General features: G+C 38.0%; 2 protein-coding genes across 6 annotated transcripts in view; one reads left to right on the top strand and one right to left on the bottom strand.

Moving 5' to 3' along the window:
• Positions 1 to 13,904, bottom strand: part of LOC145999963 (WD repeat-containing protein 27-like) — a 63,520-nt gene extending 49,616 nt beyond the window's left edge. The window contains exons 1-4 of one of the 4 annotated variants that reach the window (XM_083137255.1): positions 13,807 to 13,904; positions 5,658 to 5,853; positions 3,820 to 3,943; positions 1,513 to 1,631 (exon numbers count right to left, since the gene is read on the bottom strand). In XM_083137255.1, coding sequence (XP_082993381.1) covers positions 1,513 to 1,631; positions 3,820 to 3,943; positions 5,658 to 5,837 — 423 coding nt within the window. In that variant the 5' untranslated portion in view covers positions 5,838 to 5,853; positions 13,807 to 13,904. Of the gene's footprint in view, positions 1 to 1,512; positions 1,632 to 3,819; positions 3,944 to 5,657; positions 5,854 to 11,044; positions 11,080 to 11,193; positions 11,259 to 11,353; positions 11,440 to 13,806 lie in introns of those variants that run through there. The other 3 variants (XM_083137252.1, XM_083137253.1, XM_083137254.1) reach the window with 3 other exon arrangements.
• Positions 13,905 to 14,261: 357 nt separating this feature from the next.
• The window catches only part of LOC146000304 (protein phosphatase 1 regulatory subunit 21), a 58,623-nt gene continuing 53,575 nt past the window's right edge, over positions 14,262 to 19,309 (top strand). The window contains exons 1-2 of one of the 2 annotated variants that reach the window (XM_083137806.1): positions 14,262 to 14,468; positions 17,161 to 17,286. In XM_083137806.1, coding sequence (XP_082993932.1) covers positions 17,224 to 17,286 — 63 coding nt within the window. In that variant the 5' untranslated portion in view covers positions 14,262 to 14,468; positions 17,161 to 17,223. The remainder of the gene's footprint in view (positions 14,469 to 17,160; positions 17,287 to 19,309) is intronic. The other variant, XM_083137807.1, reaches the window with a different exon arrangement.

Here is a 19,309-nt window from a genome sequence, read left to right as displayed (position 1 = left end):
CCATTCTCCAATGTAGTTTGCTACAATGGGAACTCTGACATAGGGCGATAGTCCACAGTGCGGGTGGTCTGATAAAACACAACCGGTGGTGGAGGCATGGTATTTCATGAGGTCACTTTGAAAGTATACCTTGAAAGTAGTCCGTATATATCCTGAACAACCTTCTGCATTTGGTAGCAAATAAAACTTCAATACAGGGTATCTATAAAAGAACTCCTGGGTTTTAAAGCTAAATATTTTATTAAAAACTGAAACTCAGGAAAAAGTAAATACATATTTTTGAAGGCAATGTTATCAAGTTTTGTTTACAATTTAGTAAATTCCAATGTGTGCCCCATTTGTAGCACCGCACACATCCAAACGAAAATCAACTTTTTGCCACGTCCTGTCCAGCATGACTGGGGTGATGGTTGCCACAGATGCGATAATTCTTTGCCTTAGATGGTTGACATCTTGAATTTTCTCCACATAAACCATGTTCTCCACATGTCCCCATAGGGAAAAGTCTAAGGGCGTAAGGTTCGGACTTCTTGGAGGCCATGGAATAGGCCCTTTCCTTCAAATCCACACTTCCAGTTTCTTTAAACGCCTTAAGCCATCGACGAATGGTTTTGTCCGAAGGCTAAACACCACCATACTCACGTCGAAAGTTCCGCTGTACAGTAATAACAGATCCAGTTTCTACAAGCCATATCACACACTGCACCTTCTGTTGTGGCGTCACCGTTGCACTGAACTGCACTGACTGTGTTCGGCTTGACTACTTCAAGGTCAACACTGTGCAGCATTGCCAACATTTGTTGGAATAAACTCCAAACGGCATGAATAAAACTTGATGAGCTACTGATTTCAAAGTAATTAACTAACCCGAGTTACCGTTTATTGTTTAAGACCCCAGAGTTCTTTTATAGACACCCTGTATTATAAGTTTGTCCTCTGCTTAACTTCTTTCTCACTCTCAAGTTTTTTTCTTTTCTCCATGAAAGTGAGTGAGTGAGAGAGAAATTCTTCTTCCTCTCTCGCTTAGGGTGTATGGCAACCATGGGGAAGCATATCAAGAGAGAGAGATAGAGAACTTCTTTCTAGAGACAAGGGAGAGAGAGAGAGTGCATTTGTCAATGTAACCTAAGTGCATTTTATAGTATAATGAAATTAACCTTGCATCATTAGCTTGCCAGTCATACTGTACTGTTCTGTTGCCTTACCAACAGATAAAATCACACTGGATTGCAGTAAAGCAACATTAGGGAAATCCTCCCTGAGTCCACTGAGATAATTCACTGCCGGACACATCTGGAATTGTGATAAACTTCTTACAGGATAAGAACATCAAAATGCTCCTCCCCATCCTACTCACCTGATCTTATTCCTAGAATCTTCTGGATGTATTTAAACCTGAAGGATTAATTGCAGCGCAGCCATTATGCATCCAGAAGTGCCATTTTTCACTGTCTAAAACAACATCCCCAAAATGGACTTCTCAAACGCCTTTGATAACAATAATGCATTTACCTTAATAGAATATACCCATGCTTCATTTTTTATGCAAAATACTATTCGGTTCTTATTTCGACTGAAGCTGCAGTAGTGGACAAATCCCAGGTTATCTTCCACATGAATACCCAGACATTCTGAAAGAAACAGTATATATGTCGTCATTATTTTCCTTTACAAGAACACAAATTATAACTGAATTAGCTACATCCGTATCAATATTATACAAAGGCTGTCGCAGAGAAGGTGAGACAGATTTTTTCCTGGCTTGGCAACACTGCCCATGGTTTCGGCACTAGTCGTATCGTGTAGGATGACTCATTCTTGTTTCCGTAGCAAGTTGTCACATGTTGCGAAACCACGTTAGTGAGCAGCTGTGTTGATTTACGTGGAACGTGTTTCGTTTACCTCTCCAGGGTTTTGTGTAAAACATTGCTTTTCACGATGAGTATTCAAGATGAACAGCGACATGCCATAAAATTTTGTTGGCGTTTAGAAAAAACATATGCAATGTTTCGACAGGTATATGCTGATCAAGACAGACTGAGTAGAGCCACAGTGTACCGATGGCACAAGTTGTTCAAAGATGGACGCGAATCAGGCACTTTGCTTCCGCATCCTTAACAAAGACCGTCCGTGATTAACGAGACGCTAGTGAATACTGTTGCAGCAATTATTCGTGATGATAGGCATATGTCTGTGCGAGCGCTAAGTGCACATTTTGGCTTATCGAAGGACACCGTCCACCGAATTTTAGTGTTCCTTTGAAAATGAAGAAGGTTTGCTCCGCATGACGAAGAAAGAAGTGATCACTGCAGCACAAGTTTTCTTCAGTTCGCTACCTGATGACAAATTTTCAGACATTCACAAAGTGGCAGGAGCATATGGATGCTTGCTTAGCTGTCAATGGTGCCTATTTTGAAAAAGTTGTACGTCTACTCGATATGGCTAATTCTGAATAAAAATTTTGTGGTTTGTAATTTTTTTGTTTCATTTTACATTGGAGGGGTCCATGTACATGCTTGTCTTTTAACTGCAGTCACAACTTTTTGACCTATTGCGCTTATTTTGGTCTCAATCGGCAGCTAATGAACCAAATTTTCACCCTAGTACATTTGCTAGCCAATGGAGGTCGCCGTTTTCCTATACAGGAATTGGTCTCACCTTCTCTGCAACAGCCTTTGTATAAAAGAAAGAATAATGAAGAGATACTCTCGAGATATCAGAGATGCCAGTTTCAGATATGCTCCTGAGAGCTAACATCAGACTCATCTTCAGGGATTGAGAGCTAATGTTAAATATTTTTAATAAAGAGTGCTCCATATTGATTGGACACATTCTATTTTGTATTTTGAGATAATAGGAATATTATAACGTTTTTTAAATTTGGGAGCTAGAGCTTAGGAGTTAATATTAATTATTCATTTTATTGTTTCACTGAATGATGCTGCTGTAGACTCCTGTTGAAATTGCTTATGTTGTGGAAGTGTCACTCAGTAGCGGATGCTCCATCATTACAGCACAGAGGCGATTCCGACAACATTTCAAGAAGCATCAATAACCATTCCGTAAGACAGCTAATGCCGACAAGAAACCTTCACCTGGGTGACCTTGAATGTCTCGTAGTGCAGAGAACATTGAACGCATGGTGAATACAGTTGAGCCAAGTCCCAACCATAACAGTCACTGGTGAGCGCTACAACAACATGTTAATGACATTTTTCGTTCCATAAATGAGGCAGCTCAGTCTTACAAAATGTGGATGCAACAAGAAGTTGCCACTCGTCATTCAAAATTAGTGCCAATAAGAACCCTTCAAGACTATTTACCTGGTTGCTTTATTTCCAGATTCAGTGGTATCAATTGGCCATCCAGATCAACGGATCTATCCCCACAGGAATGCTTGCTGTAGGGGTTACCTAAAGGAAAGGGTGTACACCACGAGACTCCAAACAATTGCTGAACTCAAGGGAAATATCTGGAGGGAGATGGAGACCATTGAGGCCAACGACACAGTATGGAGAGTATGCTTTTGAGAACCCAAGAATGTTCTCCTCAAGGTGATGCCCATCTACGGGATGTTATATCCAAACAATGAACAGTGCTGTAAACTCCTGCACCTTGGTTATGTATTGCACATAGTGCTTAATAAATGTGCTTGTTCCATTCCTAGAAATTTGCATTTTAAATGTGTCCCATCAATATGGACCACCCTGTATATCAATTTTATATTGAAATCCTCCATAAGCTAACAACAATGCAAAGCAGATATACAACATAAGATATGCCAAACTGTAAGCAAATCATTCAAAATATAATTTCTACCTTCTTCTGGTCTCTCAAAATTCCACAATATGATGGATTCTTCACTGCAGCTGCACAACAAAGTCTTATCATGTGAAAAGGTAATGATGTTGATTTGTTTAGCATGACCCATAAGACATATTATCTGTAATGGAAGTATTTTCATGTAATCATATTTCACAATATGTTGTGTGTGAGCTAAAACAACATCATTGTATAACCAACAGTGACACACATATTTGAACATACAGTAGTAACAACTGAAATTTCTCCAGAATAATTATGAAAAAAGGATGCATTTAGAGAGAGGCAGCGATGAAGTGGAAAATGTTAATTGAGGGGATGTTTTGTCAAGTCCTGGGGTAAGCTGGGGATGTTCCTAGCATTTAGTGACAATGAGACAGCTGGGGGCTCTTTTTCACTTTGAAAAAATTTTGCTAGCTGGAGGGTTCTCATCACCCCAACACCCTCCTTCATTTCAAGCAGAGGAGAGAGGGGAATCTAAAATTAAATGTACAAAATATTTGTTTACCTGACATTTGGTGTATAATATGTTTATTTACTTCCACAGAAATGAAGATAAAGATTTGATGATGTCTACATAAATTAATGTGAAATTTGAAATAATTTGTGGTGGCGAATAATTAAGATATTCTCTCTGCATATCAGCCAGGTCAGTTTTGAATAGGCTTCCAAGAGCTAATGTCACTCTCATCTTCAGGGACTGATAGCTAAATGTCACTCTCATAACACTCATTTTCAGGGATTGAGAGCTAACATCACTCTCATCTTCAGGGACTGAGTGCTAATGTCACTCCCATCTACAGGGACTGAGAGCTAATGTCACTCCCATCTTCAGAGATTGACAGCTAATGTCACCCTCATCTTCAGGGATTGAGAGCTAACATTACTCTCATTTTCAGGGAAAAATTATTTAATTTCTTCCAGTGTTCCTTTGCAGTCAACAAAACCTCCCATACATTTAAATCTATGACTCCTGTTACTTTCTTTAAAACTTTAAAAAAAAGTTACATCAAAAAAAGGTGGTCACTTGCTTGTAACAACTGAAAATTAGAAGTATTAGAAATTATTGTATGCATCTTTCTGTATGTGTGTCACTGGTTTTGTTAGTATGATGTGAAAGACGACTGACTACCTTGTATTTTGCAAAAAAAGTTCTGTAATGCATAGTCAGTCCTCGTCTTTCACTACCAACACCAATTGAGAATAAAGCAATGTAGCTTTATTGGCAATGAGGATGTGAGAAAAACTGGTTTAACCTCTTAACTGGGTAATTTCCTCGTCAAAAGCCCAATCTGCCCTGGGAATTTTTGTTGATAAATTGATGAATTTCGTAAACCAATATTTGAGTTAATATTTCTGTGCTCCATGGCATACCATTTAGGTATTGTTTATTCTTTTATTGGTCCTTCTTGTACATTTTACAATATGCGAGATTTACAACTACAATATATCTCGGATTTCCTCAGCAGGAAAAACACGCCGTCGCTTCCGATTTGCCTGAGCCATTATTGCATACGCGATAGAACTGAACGTCGGGCTATGTTCGTTGCTTCCCGCTAACTCTAACGGTTACAACAGTCTGGAAGTCAGAGCCATCTGGTGAAACAAAGAAGAAAGTAATTGTACGAAGTATCTCGTCATACACAACAGATATCAGCAGTAAGAACATGAGAACGTACTATCCCGTCATGCCCATTATAAATCAGTAGAGCCAGAACGGAGTATTACGTCATACCCAGTTAAGAGGTTAAGCTAGGATGTTGAATCACTTGACACATGCCTGAAATTATTCTACTTGTGTACCATAGTAGTGGTTATCATTTATCAGTCAATACCTGTTCATACTTTTTCTTTCTTCCTTTCGATCGCCAAACACCCACTGATGTCATTTCATCAGGATATATGAAATAATCACTTTCACAGGCAGGAGTGCACGACTGCTTCAACTTGCCTACGTAAATCTCCTCTAAAGAATCCAAACTGACATCCATGTTTCCTTCAGTGTCTGTCTTCATCGAGGATGATGTACGTCTGCAAGTAGGTAAAAGATAGATAAAATTAGTTTGTATTTTAATTATGTCATGTTGCATTCCTACCTCATTGGCTTAATCATAATGACAAGAATGCACAATGCAAGGAAAAAACACACAGCTGACAAACATAACTGAAGACAGTCTAATTTGGGAGGAATTCTACTTACTACATGGCTTACATTGCATAGTGTTTGTTAAATCTAGGCATGGACTGGTATAAAATTCTTGCCGATAGAGATAAAGTACTGACATAAAATTGCAAGCATTCCTTGAAGAACAGTTTAATGATCTCCTTAATTAATGTATGTAATCATGTGAATGCAATGGATTTTACCTTTTGAAAATAAACTGTGTATTTAGACACTAACTTTACAAAACCAGGGCATATGAATGATATGCTTATATTCATAAAAATAACAATATGGTAGTATTTTGCACAAAATTACAGGCAATTTACAGATACATCATGGTGGTAAAGTTATTGGTAATTTTATGTATAAACTGACACTCTAATGTGCCTACTAATAGATTACTGATTAATCTGTCCCATCTTCAGTACTGTTTCCTTTTGTGCCTTTTAATTAAAGAGGAGATGGATTTTTATTATTATTATTACTGTTTCATGTACAAAATTACAGGCAATTTACAGATACATCACAGTGGTAAAGTTATTGGTAATTATACATATATAAACTGACACTCTAATATGCCTATTAATAGATTACTGATTAATCTGTCCCATCTCCAGTACTGTTTCCTTTTGTGCCTTTTAATTAAAGAGGAGATGGATTTTTATCATTATTATTACTATTTCATGTACAAATATTTCAGAGACAGCTCAGACACCTTCCCCAAACACGAGTCTCTGAAATGTTGGTGTGTATATATAATACTATAATACACACCCTACACTGGTTAAAAGTCCAAACAAGTCACAAATTTAATCTGTTATTACTATTTTCAAAGGTACATGGACCTATTTTAATAATGACATTCAAATCTAATGACTATCTAAAAGTACTGGATACAGGTGGAATAAGTAACAAAGCAAAATAGAATGATATACACTTTGCCTATTATTATATTTGGCGAAAGCTGATTCAGGTACCCAATTAGTTAGCATCCTCATCTGGAGAGTGGACATTATATTTTTAGGGAAGCGTTTCTTCAATGAGAAGTAGCACCCTTTCATCTAAAAAGAAACAGCAACTGGAAGGTTCGAGGACAACGGATATAATGAAATCAGGGAAGAAAAAAAACCTTAGAGGTACCATCCCAGAATTCTACTAGAGTGACGAATAGGAGATGCAATGAGAATGCACTGACCATATGTCAAAGTAAACTCAACAAATATCAAAGAAATCTTAAAACGTTTGTTTCAGTTTAGCTGTTATCAGTGTACAGAAATTATGGAAAAGGTGACATGATTGCAAGGAAGTGGTTGGATTATGTTCTATAGTAGTTAGTGCTTTACCTGGGTTATAATAATAATAATATGTCTTTATTTAGCAGGCGAGGTTCAGCGTATGCTGTTCTTCCACCTTACCTACTTTCAGCATGAAATAGTGTGACACTCTCGACTTTTTTCTTTTTCTTTTACTAATAAGTGTGTAATACTCCAAACTAGTACAAAACCAAAGTACGTAAATGCAACAGAAGGAAATCTATTTTTTACAAAAGAAATTTTTGGAACCTAAGCAAGGCAAGTCGGTACTCACAGTTGTGAAAATTATAGTGTTCCAAAATGCTGGCTTTTTTGAATGGATGGTTTTTTTTATATAAAAAGTCTGCTTTTTTAAAAAAAAGATTGGAAATTTTGGCTTTTTACCAATTACAGCTAACCTATTTCACTTGAAGTTACTGTTATGAGTTTACAGGTTTGTAGTGACATATTTTACAACTAGCTAAAACATTTACATCATGTAGCAGCCAAGACAGATATTGGCCAATCCCAGTGGACACATTGTGGTTCAGATACAATTTTAACCCTAGCTAACTGGGGAGTTGGGGGCGAGGCACATCGAAGGCCACCCACCACCTCTATTTTTTAGATTTGTCAACTGTTTGAAAATAATAAATTACATTGTTTCCTAGTATGTTTCCAATATTTCTTTATTACTTTTGTTCATAAAAACATAAATGTAATGTAATTAGGAGGCGAAATGCACTTGGTGGGCATATTAGGCACCACTCTTGAATGTTGATTGATTTGTTGTTTTAAGTCCACTTTATGGACAGTAAGGCTAACCTACAGTTTAAAGTGGGATGCGAACCACTGTGCCAAGTGCCTCCACCGGGTATCAAAACTGGGATCCTTTGATTACAAGGCAGCGACGCTACCACTGCGCCATTGGGGAGGCTCTCCATCCTTATTCGAGAAACTCACGCCAGTGACAGTGTATAATTAGTTGGTAATGATACAAATTATTGTAATTATTATATTTATTAAACAAACACACTTCTGGAAACAAAAAAAGCATTAATAAAAATTATTATGGATTTTGTGAGTTTTAGTGAATGATAAAATACAGCCTATGTGAGAGACATGCAAAAATTGGTTATTATTTTTTTATTAATGACAGTATTTTTTGTAATTATTATAATTAATAAATAACTGCTTAGGCCTATGTAATCAACGAAGGAAGCAGTGATTCAATAATAAAATGGTTTCTAGAATTTTAGTGATAAAAAAGTGAGGGCCTGTGAGTCGGCCCCGGTATACAACTTTCTCGTACGGCACAGGTAAGATAGGGTTAAAATTGAATGTGTAGTCCTGATGAGCACATCTGACTATGAAATGGACTTAAAACAAGATTTTACATGTTTGTGTCTCAATTTAAATGTTGATGTCATAAAATATGAAACAAATTATAATATCAAAATTTTCGATGTTTAGGGACAATTAAAAATCTTTACTGTTCACAACACATATGCAGAAGTATACGTATTACGCGAATGTGTGTAGGTATATATCCTGTTTAACGGAGCTTTCAGATGAAAGCGACACATGGCTCTTGGAAACCAAGCCTTAGAAGTAAATGCAATCTTTCGAACCAGAGCAACATAAGCTGCAAGTGTCATTTGTCACTTGGTCTGTCTCAGTGAACTTTCAGACCGAAGCAACAAGTAACATGTGTCACTTGGAAGCAGACCCTCAGTAATCCATTCACCCCTTTGAACCGAAGTGCGACAACGAGCTAAACATGTCACTTGCATGTTGCTCGGACTATACTGTTTTCTCAATGATGTGCATCGTGCCGCTTCAGTCTGTTGTTCTTGCATGCACGGTGAATGCTTTGCTTTATACTGAAGGAGACTGTGTCGCTTGTCATCTGTGACTTCAGTCTGAAAGCTTCTTCAGTGGCACCTTGATCTTGTTGTGCATGTGTGGTGAATGATTGCTTAGACTGAAGGGGCCCATGTCGCTCGTCACTTCAATGTTACACCCCCTACTGTCATGTGTTGCTTCGATCTGAATGTTCTCCATACTTAACAAGATTGTTAGTTACTTCATCAGAGATGAAGATTTAATTTAGCCTGAAATTACAGAAAAAAATTGCGAGTACTGTCGGAAAAAATGCTGTTGTTTTGATAGAAGGCTCCTTTAATAATCATGAATGGACCTCTGGAGTGACATAAAATAATGCTGTTGCCTTGTAATAAGAAGGGGTCTGAGGTTTAATCCTCAGTGGAGGAAGAATGCTTCAGATCTCATTTCAAATTGTAGGTCAAGTCCAGATTTCTTAAATAAGATTTATTTTTGCCATTTGTGGCCAGTCTTATTTGGTTCTGCTTCAGTTTTAGTGCCAGTGTTTTACAACCACCAGTCTGCAAAAGGTCCGTTGCATCCAGGGGTTGACGACTAATTTAAATCTAATTTTATATTTGACATCAAGTCTATACATAATTGAACTCTGATTATACCATAGTTGATATATTAATATTAATTAAGGGTGCATATTAATTTCCATATAAACTTTAAAGATCAGAAATGTATTTATGAGTGAACATGTTGGGATCAGGGCATTGACTTGTAAGAAATAAATTTACTGGGCTGTGGTCTCACAAAGGTTGAGAACCACTGCAACAAACAGCCAAAATACATCACTAGTTGCTCCGTGCTCAGGTTTAGCAGACATTTAACCAAATTATACATGATGTACTGGAAAGCCAGAATACAAATATATTTTACTAAACACAAAATTTAACGTAAAGAGATTTGATACTGGATTTTCACAAGGTAGAGCAGTATTTCCTTTCTTGCTTCATGTACGTGTTCGTATAACAAATTCAAACATTGAAAATCATATCATACTATATTAGGTTCGGTAAAAATCTGATATTCCCCGGACACCTATAACTTCTTCGTTTTGTCAATTTTTGACATTTGTACTTCCCTATCTGCTTCGCGGAACATTCTTTAAGGTGTATTCACATTTTTTGTCCTGGAATCGGTGGGAAATTTAAAGAAACAAATTATTTTCGTTTGAAATTTCCCACCGATTCCAGGCTCCGACCCTGGGGTAATTGACCTACCGCCCCCAACCTCTAACGCGGCCCCACCTCCGCTCCGGCTTTCTCTATAGACTCCCTGTTAAAGGCATGTTAGAAATTGGCTGGAGTCACCTGCCCCCAAATGAGCCCCAAACTTTTAAATTTGAAGAAATCCGATACGTCACACAAAACACCTTCCAGATGTTAGACAATGCTACAGGAACTTATTACAGTAAGTAGTTTCTTCTGTAAGAATGAAGAAATCTGTCTGGGGAATATCAGATTAGTACCCGGAAATCAGTTTCTATAGCATTGTCGAAGTTCTTTGAGGTATTTTCTTCCATCTTTCAATCTATTTCAGCCGGAATTCCCGTTGCTTTAATTTAAGCGAAAACGTAACCACGCCGTTTTTTAATTATGTTTGCCTAACCTAACCTTTCGTGAATGGTTTTTGGGGCTATGCGTGAATGGTTTCTGGGGCTATCCTTGAATGGTTTGTGGGGCTCGCACCATGACGTGCGTTCCGTAAAACTTCAAGAAATGGCTTATTTTAGTGAAAAAAAAAATGTTTCTAATCGTGTGAAAACCTTAATGGCAACTTCAAATATGTTCCGCAATACACAATTGGTATGTACGAACCATACGAAACACAAAATATCCGATTTTAAAGTGTCTCCGATATAACGAACTGATACCTTTATATTTATACCATATTTAGAAATGAGTGTCTATTTTACAGTAGGGAGATAAACGACGAAAACCATGGAACAGGAAAAATACTGTCAACTCCTGTATTTTCATTGCTTTGACACACTCTTGTGAAAAAAGCCGAAAAAAGCCCTACCAAAAAAGCCGGTTTTATTCCGACCATCCACTTCCAACTCTAGATTAGAAAATTATCGATCAAACAAATTCATTAAAATTCAAAACGGAATCAAAACAAATGTATGACAAGACAGATATATGTCTACAATATTTTTCTCAACACTACAATGAGATATTACCAGCAACTTTAATTAAATGCGTTACATTGCAAGTTTGTCATTTACAGAGGAAACTTTTGGTATGCTTTCGAATTACGTTCCATTTTGTTTAATAAACAAGAAGACAATGGGCGCCTCCAGAACCACTCAGCAACCCAACATTGTTGAGTAGCAAGAACCCTGGAGGCGCTTGCTACCTGGTTGTTGAGAAGGAGCGACCGCGGCTTCACTCAACATAAAATTCTCTCGCTACCTGCGGTCAACTGTCGTCTGCAAGTCTGTTGTCTTCTGTTAGTTGCAACATGGCGCGGCGGAACTAAAAGATGCGTGGAGTAAAATGTATTTGCAAGTTCGATTATGTAGCCCAAGCGCACCTTTAGGTCGCGCATCCAATAGCCTTAAATAGTAATAACTTTTTCGCCACTATATTCTCGGAGAATGAGTGATCTGTCAACGGATAATTATGCACTGGCTTCAACTGAAGTATATTTAAAAATACCAACAAAATAACGCAGTTAAAAAAGTAATGAACCCAAATACTGTTCACAACATTAAGTTGTTTTTTTTTTTTTTGGCTAAATCGGATGAGCATGCTCTTGCAAACATGTGTTCAGCTTGAGGTGGAGACCACATTTTATCTCGCTACGTAAGTTTCGGGTTCGAGGTCCGGTATAGACATGGATGTTATTTGATTGATTTGATTTATTTTAGTGTGCATTTTTGCCACTTTTGGCTAACCGCGAAGATGAGGATGAGTGATGATATGGTGAAGGAACAGTCACAAGGAACAGCATGCCCAGCCCGGGATTCGAACCCGGCACCCGGCGTCGTAGCGCGATGTTTAACCACTCCGGGATATTATTTGTGAATGTCCCTTCTTTTTGCAAGAAAAATTGGCATCAAGTATCGAGGCCATTTCCTGGGTGAAATACATACTTTTCAAGGGAGCGTGATATCAAGAAATGCACCGTGTGATATTTGAAAATCCATTGGAAGGAGGATGGTATTACAATAACTTAAACGATGATCATGAAGAGTTAATCATAAAGACAACTAAAAAATGTGGCATATTCATGTATAAACGTCAATTCGTACGTGTTTATTTATATTGCTTTAATTTACATTCTTTTCGCAGCTACGAAAGCACAATCAGCAATTGATAATTTAAACTATATCAAACATTATTGCGTGAAAACAACGTGAGAACACCGTTATACAATCTTGCACACATTTTGCAACTTATACTCACTGTTCAACATTTCTGTTCGTAAGCCAACCTCCGTGGCTACAACGCCAGGGTCACGGGTTTGAAATCCCAGCCTGGGCGTTCTTTGTGACTGTCCTTTCATCAATTTCATCATATAATCAATCATCCTCATCTTCACGATTAGCCAAAAGTAGCAGAAAAGCGACGATAAAAAACAAAATTCAAATGAAACTATTGTTCTCAAATCGTATTTATTATTGTCCTATTAACAATGGTTGATTTATTGATTTCTTTTATTTTACTTCATTTTCGTGCCACTTTTGACAAATTTGCGAAAATGGGAATGAATGATGATATGATGAAATTGATGAAAGGACACTCACAAGCATTCATTCCCAGGCCGGGAACCACACCACCACGGGTGCCGACCTATTAACAATGGCATGAAACTATTGAGGAATAATGCTCCCATTTCAAAGCACATTCTCGAAACTAATCTTTCACTTATAGTGTAGCGTATGCGTATGTTTTAACAAAGGTTTACAACCAATAAGGTCACACACACACAAAAAGCGTTTCGGGTTCGATACCCGGTGTAGGCACATGGTGGTTCGGATTCCACTTTAAACTGTAGGCCCAGTCCAAATTAGCCTACTGTGCATAAAGTGGACTTAAAACACCAAACAAACAAACACACAAGAAGTAGAGAGTTGTCAAACTTGCACTCCTATACGAAAATAATATTTAATTTAAACACATATATCCTTAAATAAAACTGGCCACAACCTTTCTACACTCAATGTCACTCCTCCATGGTTATTACGTATTATTTTGGAGAAATAAAATTGTAACCACAGAGAATTGTTGTAACCAAAGCTCTCAAATTAGGAACATAACATTTCCCCTCAATTGTATCTCTATAGACAGTAGACACAGATCTAGATCTACTCATGTTTTACTTCGAGATTAACCACATACTTTAATTTGAAATAGCATCCATACATGTCATCACATCGATTCATAATCCATTAATGGTGACACCGTATTCAACAGCCCAACACGCCCTGCCATTTTCGCTGCAGACGCCACAAGGCAACGCAATGCGATTTTCAATTGTTTTCGGCTGGAACGTCGCTACTTCTCAACTTTGCATCCAGGAAAGGCCATAAAACTGTGTGACGTAGCAGGTCAACATTTGCTACCATGTTGAGCGATTCTGGAGGCGCCCAATTACAAAGTTGCCAGATACTAACCACATATTACTAACCATAACACAAGGAAGGAAATTCAACACGGTTAGTTGCGTGCCTGCCCCGCAAAACATAATTGAATTATGTTTTATGGAACCTATGTTTTATAAACCCTTCATATTTGTATGTTTTTCTTTCAGAGAAATAAAAGATTTTGTCCGATCATTGCAATAACGGGTTTATCTAGTCCGTTCAACAGTTAAACGCTACGATTTGGTTTCTTTATCCCCGCTACTTTTCGCAGTGATGTCAAAGTGACAACCATGCTCCGTAGTCCGTACCAGTCATGAACTTCGTAATCATCGAAAATTTAATTAATTCGAAAGATAATTCATTTTGATAATAAGAGAGTCTTGTATTTTCAAAATAAAATATGGAAATCGAACTTTAAGTAGAACATTGTCACCAGTGCTAATTCCTAACTCAACTCAGTTGTGAGAATTTAGTCGATTCGGTCTGGATGTCTGGATACGTACAGCTAGGGGGTGTGTGAGAAAAAGACGATCGGAATTCACCCCGTGTGAAGTGTGATAAGTGTTCATTTGGAAATGTGTGACAAGTATACGTGTGACAGTTTTTGCAATTTCATAATTACTCCACATTCTTAGAAAAAGCATATGTAATATACACAGGACTGCTATTTTAGATGCTTTACTCTTATCTGTTAAACATGTGTACCGTGAGTTCAGCTTAATCCCGTTATCTTTTACTCTTAATTTTCCAAGTGGGAGGAACCTGGTAGACCTATGTCAAATCAGTTGTTTCTAGGAAATTAATGTACAGTTCGTTATTTATATTTTTCTTCCCTTTTTTTTCTATGTGTATATCAATGAGAGTGTGATATAAATTAAAACAACAGTTGACATGTTTTATATTTAAACATTAGTTCAATTTTTTTCAAAAAGTGGGTCTACACTGTATTGGGTAACAAACCTTTATTCAAGTTATAATTTTATACGACGTCAGGACTCCCGGGTTCGAATCCCGGCCTGGGCATGGGTGTTCTTTGAGTGTCTCTTCTTCATCAATTCCATCAAATCATCACTCATCCTCACCTTTGCGATTAGCCAAAAGTGGCGGAAATGCGAGGTCAAATGAGTCACGTTATAATTTTACCAAACATTTTATATCCATCCCCAGCTTTCGATTCAAGGCTACTGATTACTACATCATGAAAATGCATACATTAGTGTCGTAATGGATTCTCACTGCATCTTACAGGACTATTTTTCTGTTCCGTATGTGTGTTTTGGAGCGAATTTACAATACCGGAAGTATCTTCAATTGCTTTCAAATTCGGCATACTCACTGATTTTGGCCTCCTAATGACGAATCTGTAGTTAAAATTTGGCGGCCACGTCTAGAAATTGCAAAATAAGTCAAAGAAAGTGGGTCCGTGAACGGAGTAATCACCCTTGATTTATGAAGAAAGCAACTATTTTTTGCAATGAATAGCGTTTCAAAACTATGTTTATGATGACCCTTAATTTTAACTATGCTTGCCTAACCTAACCTAACCTTACTGTGAATGGTTCGTGGGCAAACATGTTTTCCACCTTTACGCAAAGATGCCATTTTCTCACATGCAAATCAACGCTCTCACTTATTGCACACCACTTGAGCACCGTTCATAGCAAGATCATTGTGGGGAAAGGAAGACATCTTCATATCGTTTCCATGTTATTGTATGGAGAATCATAGCGGTAATTGACAAGGTTATTTTGCAATTTCTAGCCGTGACAGCCAATTTTTAAATGCAGATTCGTGATTACGGGGTCAAAATTAGTGAGTATGCCAAATTTGAAAGCAATTGGAGATACTTCCGGTATTGTAAATTCATACCGTGTGCTTCATATGGTTTAGGAACGACTTAAGATGACCGAACCCCTCTCTGATTTTCTTCATATTTGGCATACTCACTAACTGAGGCGGCCCAATCATGAATCTCAAGTTAAATGTTGTCGGAAACATTTAGAAATTACAAAATAAGTTAAAATAAGGCGTTAGTTTTCGGAATGGAAACTGTCGATTTTCGCAAATTTTTTTGTTTCACAAGGAAATAGATATATATATATTCCTGATACTACCACGACACCAAATTTTAACTATGTTTGCCTAACCTAACCACACGTCAGTGGTTTGTGGGGCTAGCGTCAATGGTTTGCCATTATTTTGCAATTTCCAGATCCTGATACTACCACAACACCAAATTTTAACTGTTTGCCTAACCTATCTGAAACTAACCTAACCACACGTCAATGGTTCGCAATTATTTTGCAATTTCTAGACGTTTCCGACAAATTTTAACTTCAGATTCGTCATTAGCAGGTCTCAATTAGTAAGTATGTCAAATATGAAGAAAATCGGAGAGGGGTCCGATCATCTTAAGTCATACCATGGTTTACTGTATACTGCTTCTATTTACATTATTTACAAGTTACTTCCTTGCACAGGTGCATTACTCCAAGTCAGTCAACAAAATGTGTACCTATGGCTTACACCATTGGCACTTCCTTAATCACAGCGCTGGACCCTGTGGCCAAGTGGTTAGCACATCGCGCTGCGACGCCAAGGGTCCGGGGTTCGAATCCCGCTCGGGCTTGGTTGTTTGTGAATGTTCATTCATCAATTTCATCACTCATCCCCATCTTCGCAAATTAGCCAAGAGGCACAAAACACGAAATAAAATAAACTAAATCAATCAATTAATCGCAGAGTTAGCAAAACTATCTCTGTGGGCCTACCCTCGAGTTAAAGATATTCCTATCATTTCAATGTGTTTCCTTACGCTTTTTCCTTATTTTTTAACTGATGGGCATTATTATTCTATTCAGAAATATCTGAGTATGCAAAGCTCTTCTAAAGGGGACTTGGGGACAGCAAACAGGGGTTAGCTTACACCAAATGATACATTTTTCTTTATCATCAGTCTAGGCACCATAAGTGGATTAAACTAGAGGAAAGGTTCCTCGTCCTCGTGAAAGTGGGAAATAACTGTTTTTTTAGTTAAGCCCAATTGGCCCTTTTTATATAGTAGGGGTGGGAGTTCATGGACCCCATAGCACTGGAAATTTCCATAGCAAGGGTCTTTATGAAAGATATCACCCCAACGGGGTAGCTAAGCATAGGGGGGATCTAATGTCCAGCAAGGAGCACAATCAAACAAGCACATATACGTACATGCAATAACATATAAAAATAAATGTATGAAAACATATTTATTAACTCTTTACTTTGTAGCTGGCCAACAATTAATTAACATAATACCAAAATACCAGTAATGATCAATCCGATCTTTACAGTGTGTGTGTATTTATTGGAACAGAGAAGGAGTAATCACGAGTGTACATGAAGTTCTCTTATTGTTTCAGCTTCAAGCAGCCATAATGTAAATTTTAAGCTGAAAACAAGTAGCTGCAACAAATACCAACGCAATGGAATCTGTACCTGGAGATTTGCAGTCAAAGTATCAGAAGTTGGCGACAGAGTACTCTAAGGTGAGAATTAAATATAAATTCATACACAGTACCAATTATTCGCTTTGAGTCACAAAATTGTTGATAATTTTACTGATTGTGACGTCAGGGAAAATTACCATTTTTATGTAATCATTAAAAAAAATCCTAAAATTCCTATATATTATATTTATTTTTGGGAGACAAGCCAGGTAAAGGTAAATGCCAACAAGGTTCGATGCCCAGTAGAGACACATAGTGGTTCAGATCCCAATTTAAACTGTAGCTCCAGTCCCAATTAGCCTTACTGTACATACAGTGGATTTAAAACCCCAAATCAATCAATCAAAGCAATATACAATTTGTTTTTCAATAAGTCCTTACTGTTCATTGTTATTAATATACTTACTGTAGCATTAAAATGTTTCACAATTGCCAACAATGTTTGGAAGTAACTAACTAGTTACAAGTGATGCAACTACAAGTAACAGTTACTTTTTGAACAAGTGTAACTGTAACAGAGTTACTTTTTGCAACAGGAGTAACATCATCAACTGTTACTTAAACCCTTAAATTGTTAACTTGAAAGTTGGTTCCATGGGGGAGAGTTGTAAGGGGTGGCCTTCTTCAAAGGTACCCAAAAGTCAATCTCACTTCCACGTAGTACACCCTGTACTGCATTTTGCAGACAAACTAGGCTCTGGCGACTGGCCCTATAGCCAATATAATTCTGTGTTTTGTCCTTATGTGTGCTGAGTGCCTCTAAACAGCCTCAGCTTTTAACCAGTCAGAAAATTTTATTATTTTAATATTTTAGTTACGACACGACATTACAGTTATGGTAAGGTGCTGGACCGCATATAATGTGATGGGTTCAAAATAGCCTATGTGCTGATGCACCCAAAATTTTAAATTCAAATTTATTTTTTTTGCACGTATACAATGGATGCATTGTTTACTGCAACGTCCAACAAATCAAAGAAAACCCGAAGATACCAGGTGTGCCGGTTAATAATTCTTAATTTCGTCCCTGGATGGCTCTGGAAGCAAGGGTTGGTGCACAGTCTCAACTGTTACGTCAGTGTGTTGCCAAGACAGTACCTGTCAAAATGCCGTGGATGTGCAACCGAGTACGAGTGATCGTGATATTGAGGTTGTGTGGGAAACATGTTGACCTTCAAACCAAATAAGGAGCATGTGCGGCACGTCCTGCTTTTCTTGTTCAATCAAAAGAAAAACGCGAGTGAAAGCCATCGTATCCTTGTGGAAACGTACGGTGACAATGTCCTAACGCAAGATGCGTGTGCGCGTTGGTTTCGACGATTCAGAAGTGGTGATTTCGACTTGAAAGACAAAGATTGCCCTGGCCAGCCAAAAAAATTTCAAGACGCTGAATTGCAAGCACTGTTGGACGAAGACGATATTCAAACACAACAACAACTGGCAGAGAAGTTAAATGTTGGTCACCAAACCATATCTGATCGTCTTCATGCCATGGGAAAGATCCAGAAGGCAGGAAAATGGGTCCCACATCATCTGAACGACAGACAAATGGGAAAGATAAAAACAGTGTGTGAAGTGTTGCTTTCTCGGCATGAAAGAAAGTCTTTCTTGCATCGGATAGTGACTGGGGACGAAAAATGTATCTATTTCGAGAACCCAAAATGCAAAAAGTCTGGGGATGACCCAGGACAACCTTCAACATCGACCGCAAAACCGAATCGCTTCGGAAGGAAGACAATGCTGTGCATTTGGTGGGATCAGAAGGGTGTGGTGTACCATGAGCTTCTGAAACCAGGTGAAACAGTGAATGCTGTTCGCTACCCTCAACAACTCATCAATTTGAACCATGCATTGATCGAAAAGCACCCAGATTAGGCAACAAGACACGGAAAAGTGATTTTGCAGCACGACAAAACACCTCATCACATACAGCAAAAGGCGTCCGAGACACCATTTCTCCGCTTGGCTGGGAATTCTTGCCCCACCCGCCATACTCACCAGACTTAGCCCCTTCGGACTACCACTTGTTTTCATCGATGTCTCACTCACTTTCCCAGCAACA

The sequence above is a fragment of the Lepisma saccharinum genome, chromosome 16 (assembly GCF_977018435.1).
Source record: "Lepisma saccharinum chromosome 16, izLepSacc3.1, whole genome shotgun sequence".
Lineage (NCBI taxonomy): Eukaryota > Metazoa > Arthropoda > Insecta > Zygentoma > Lepismatidae > Lepisma > Lepisma saccharinum.
The sequence above is the reverse complement of the archived record's forward strand: the minus strand, read 5'-3'. Positions and strand labels throughout refer to the sequence as shown.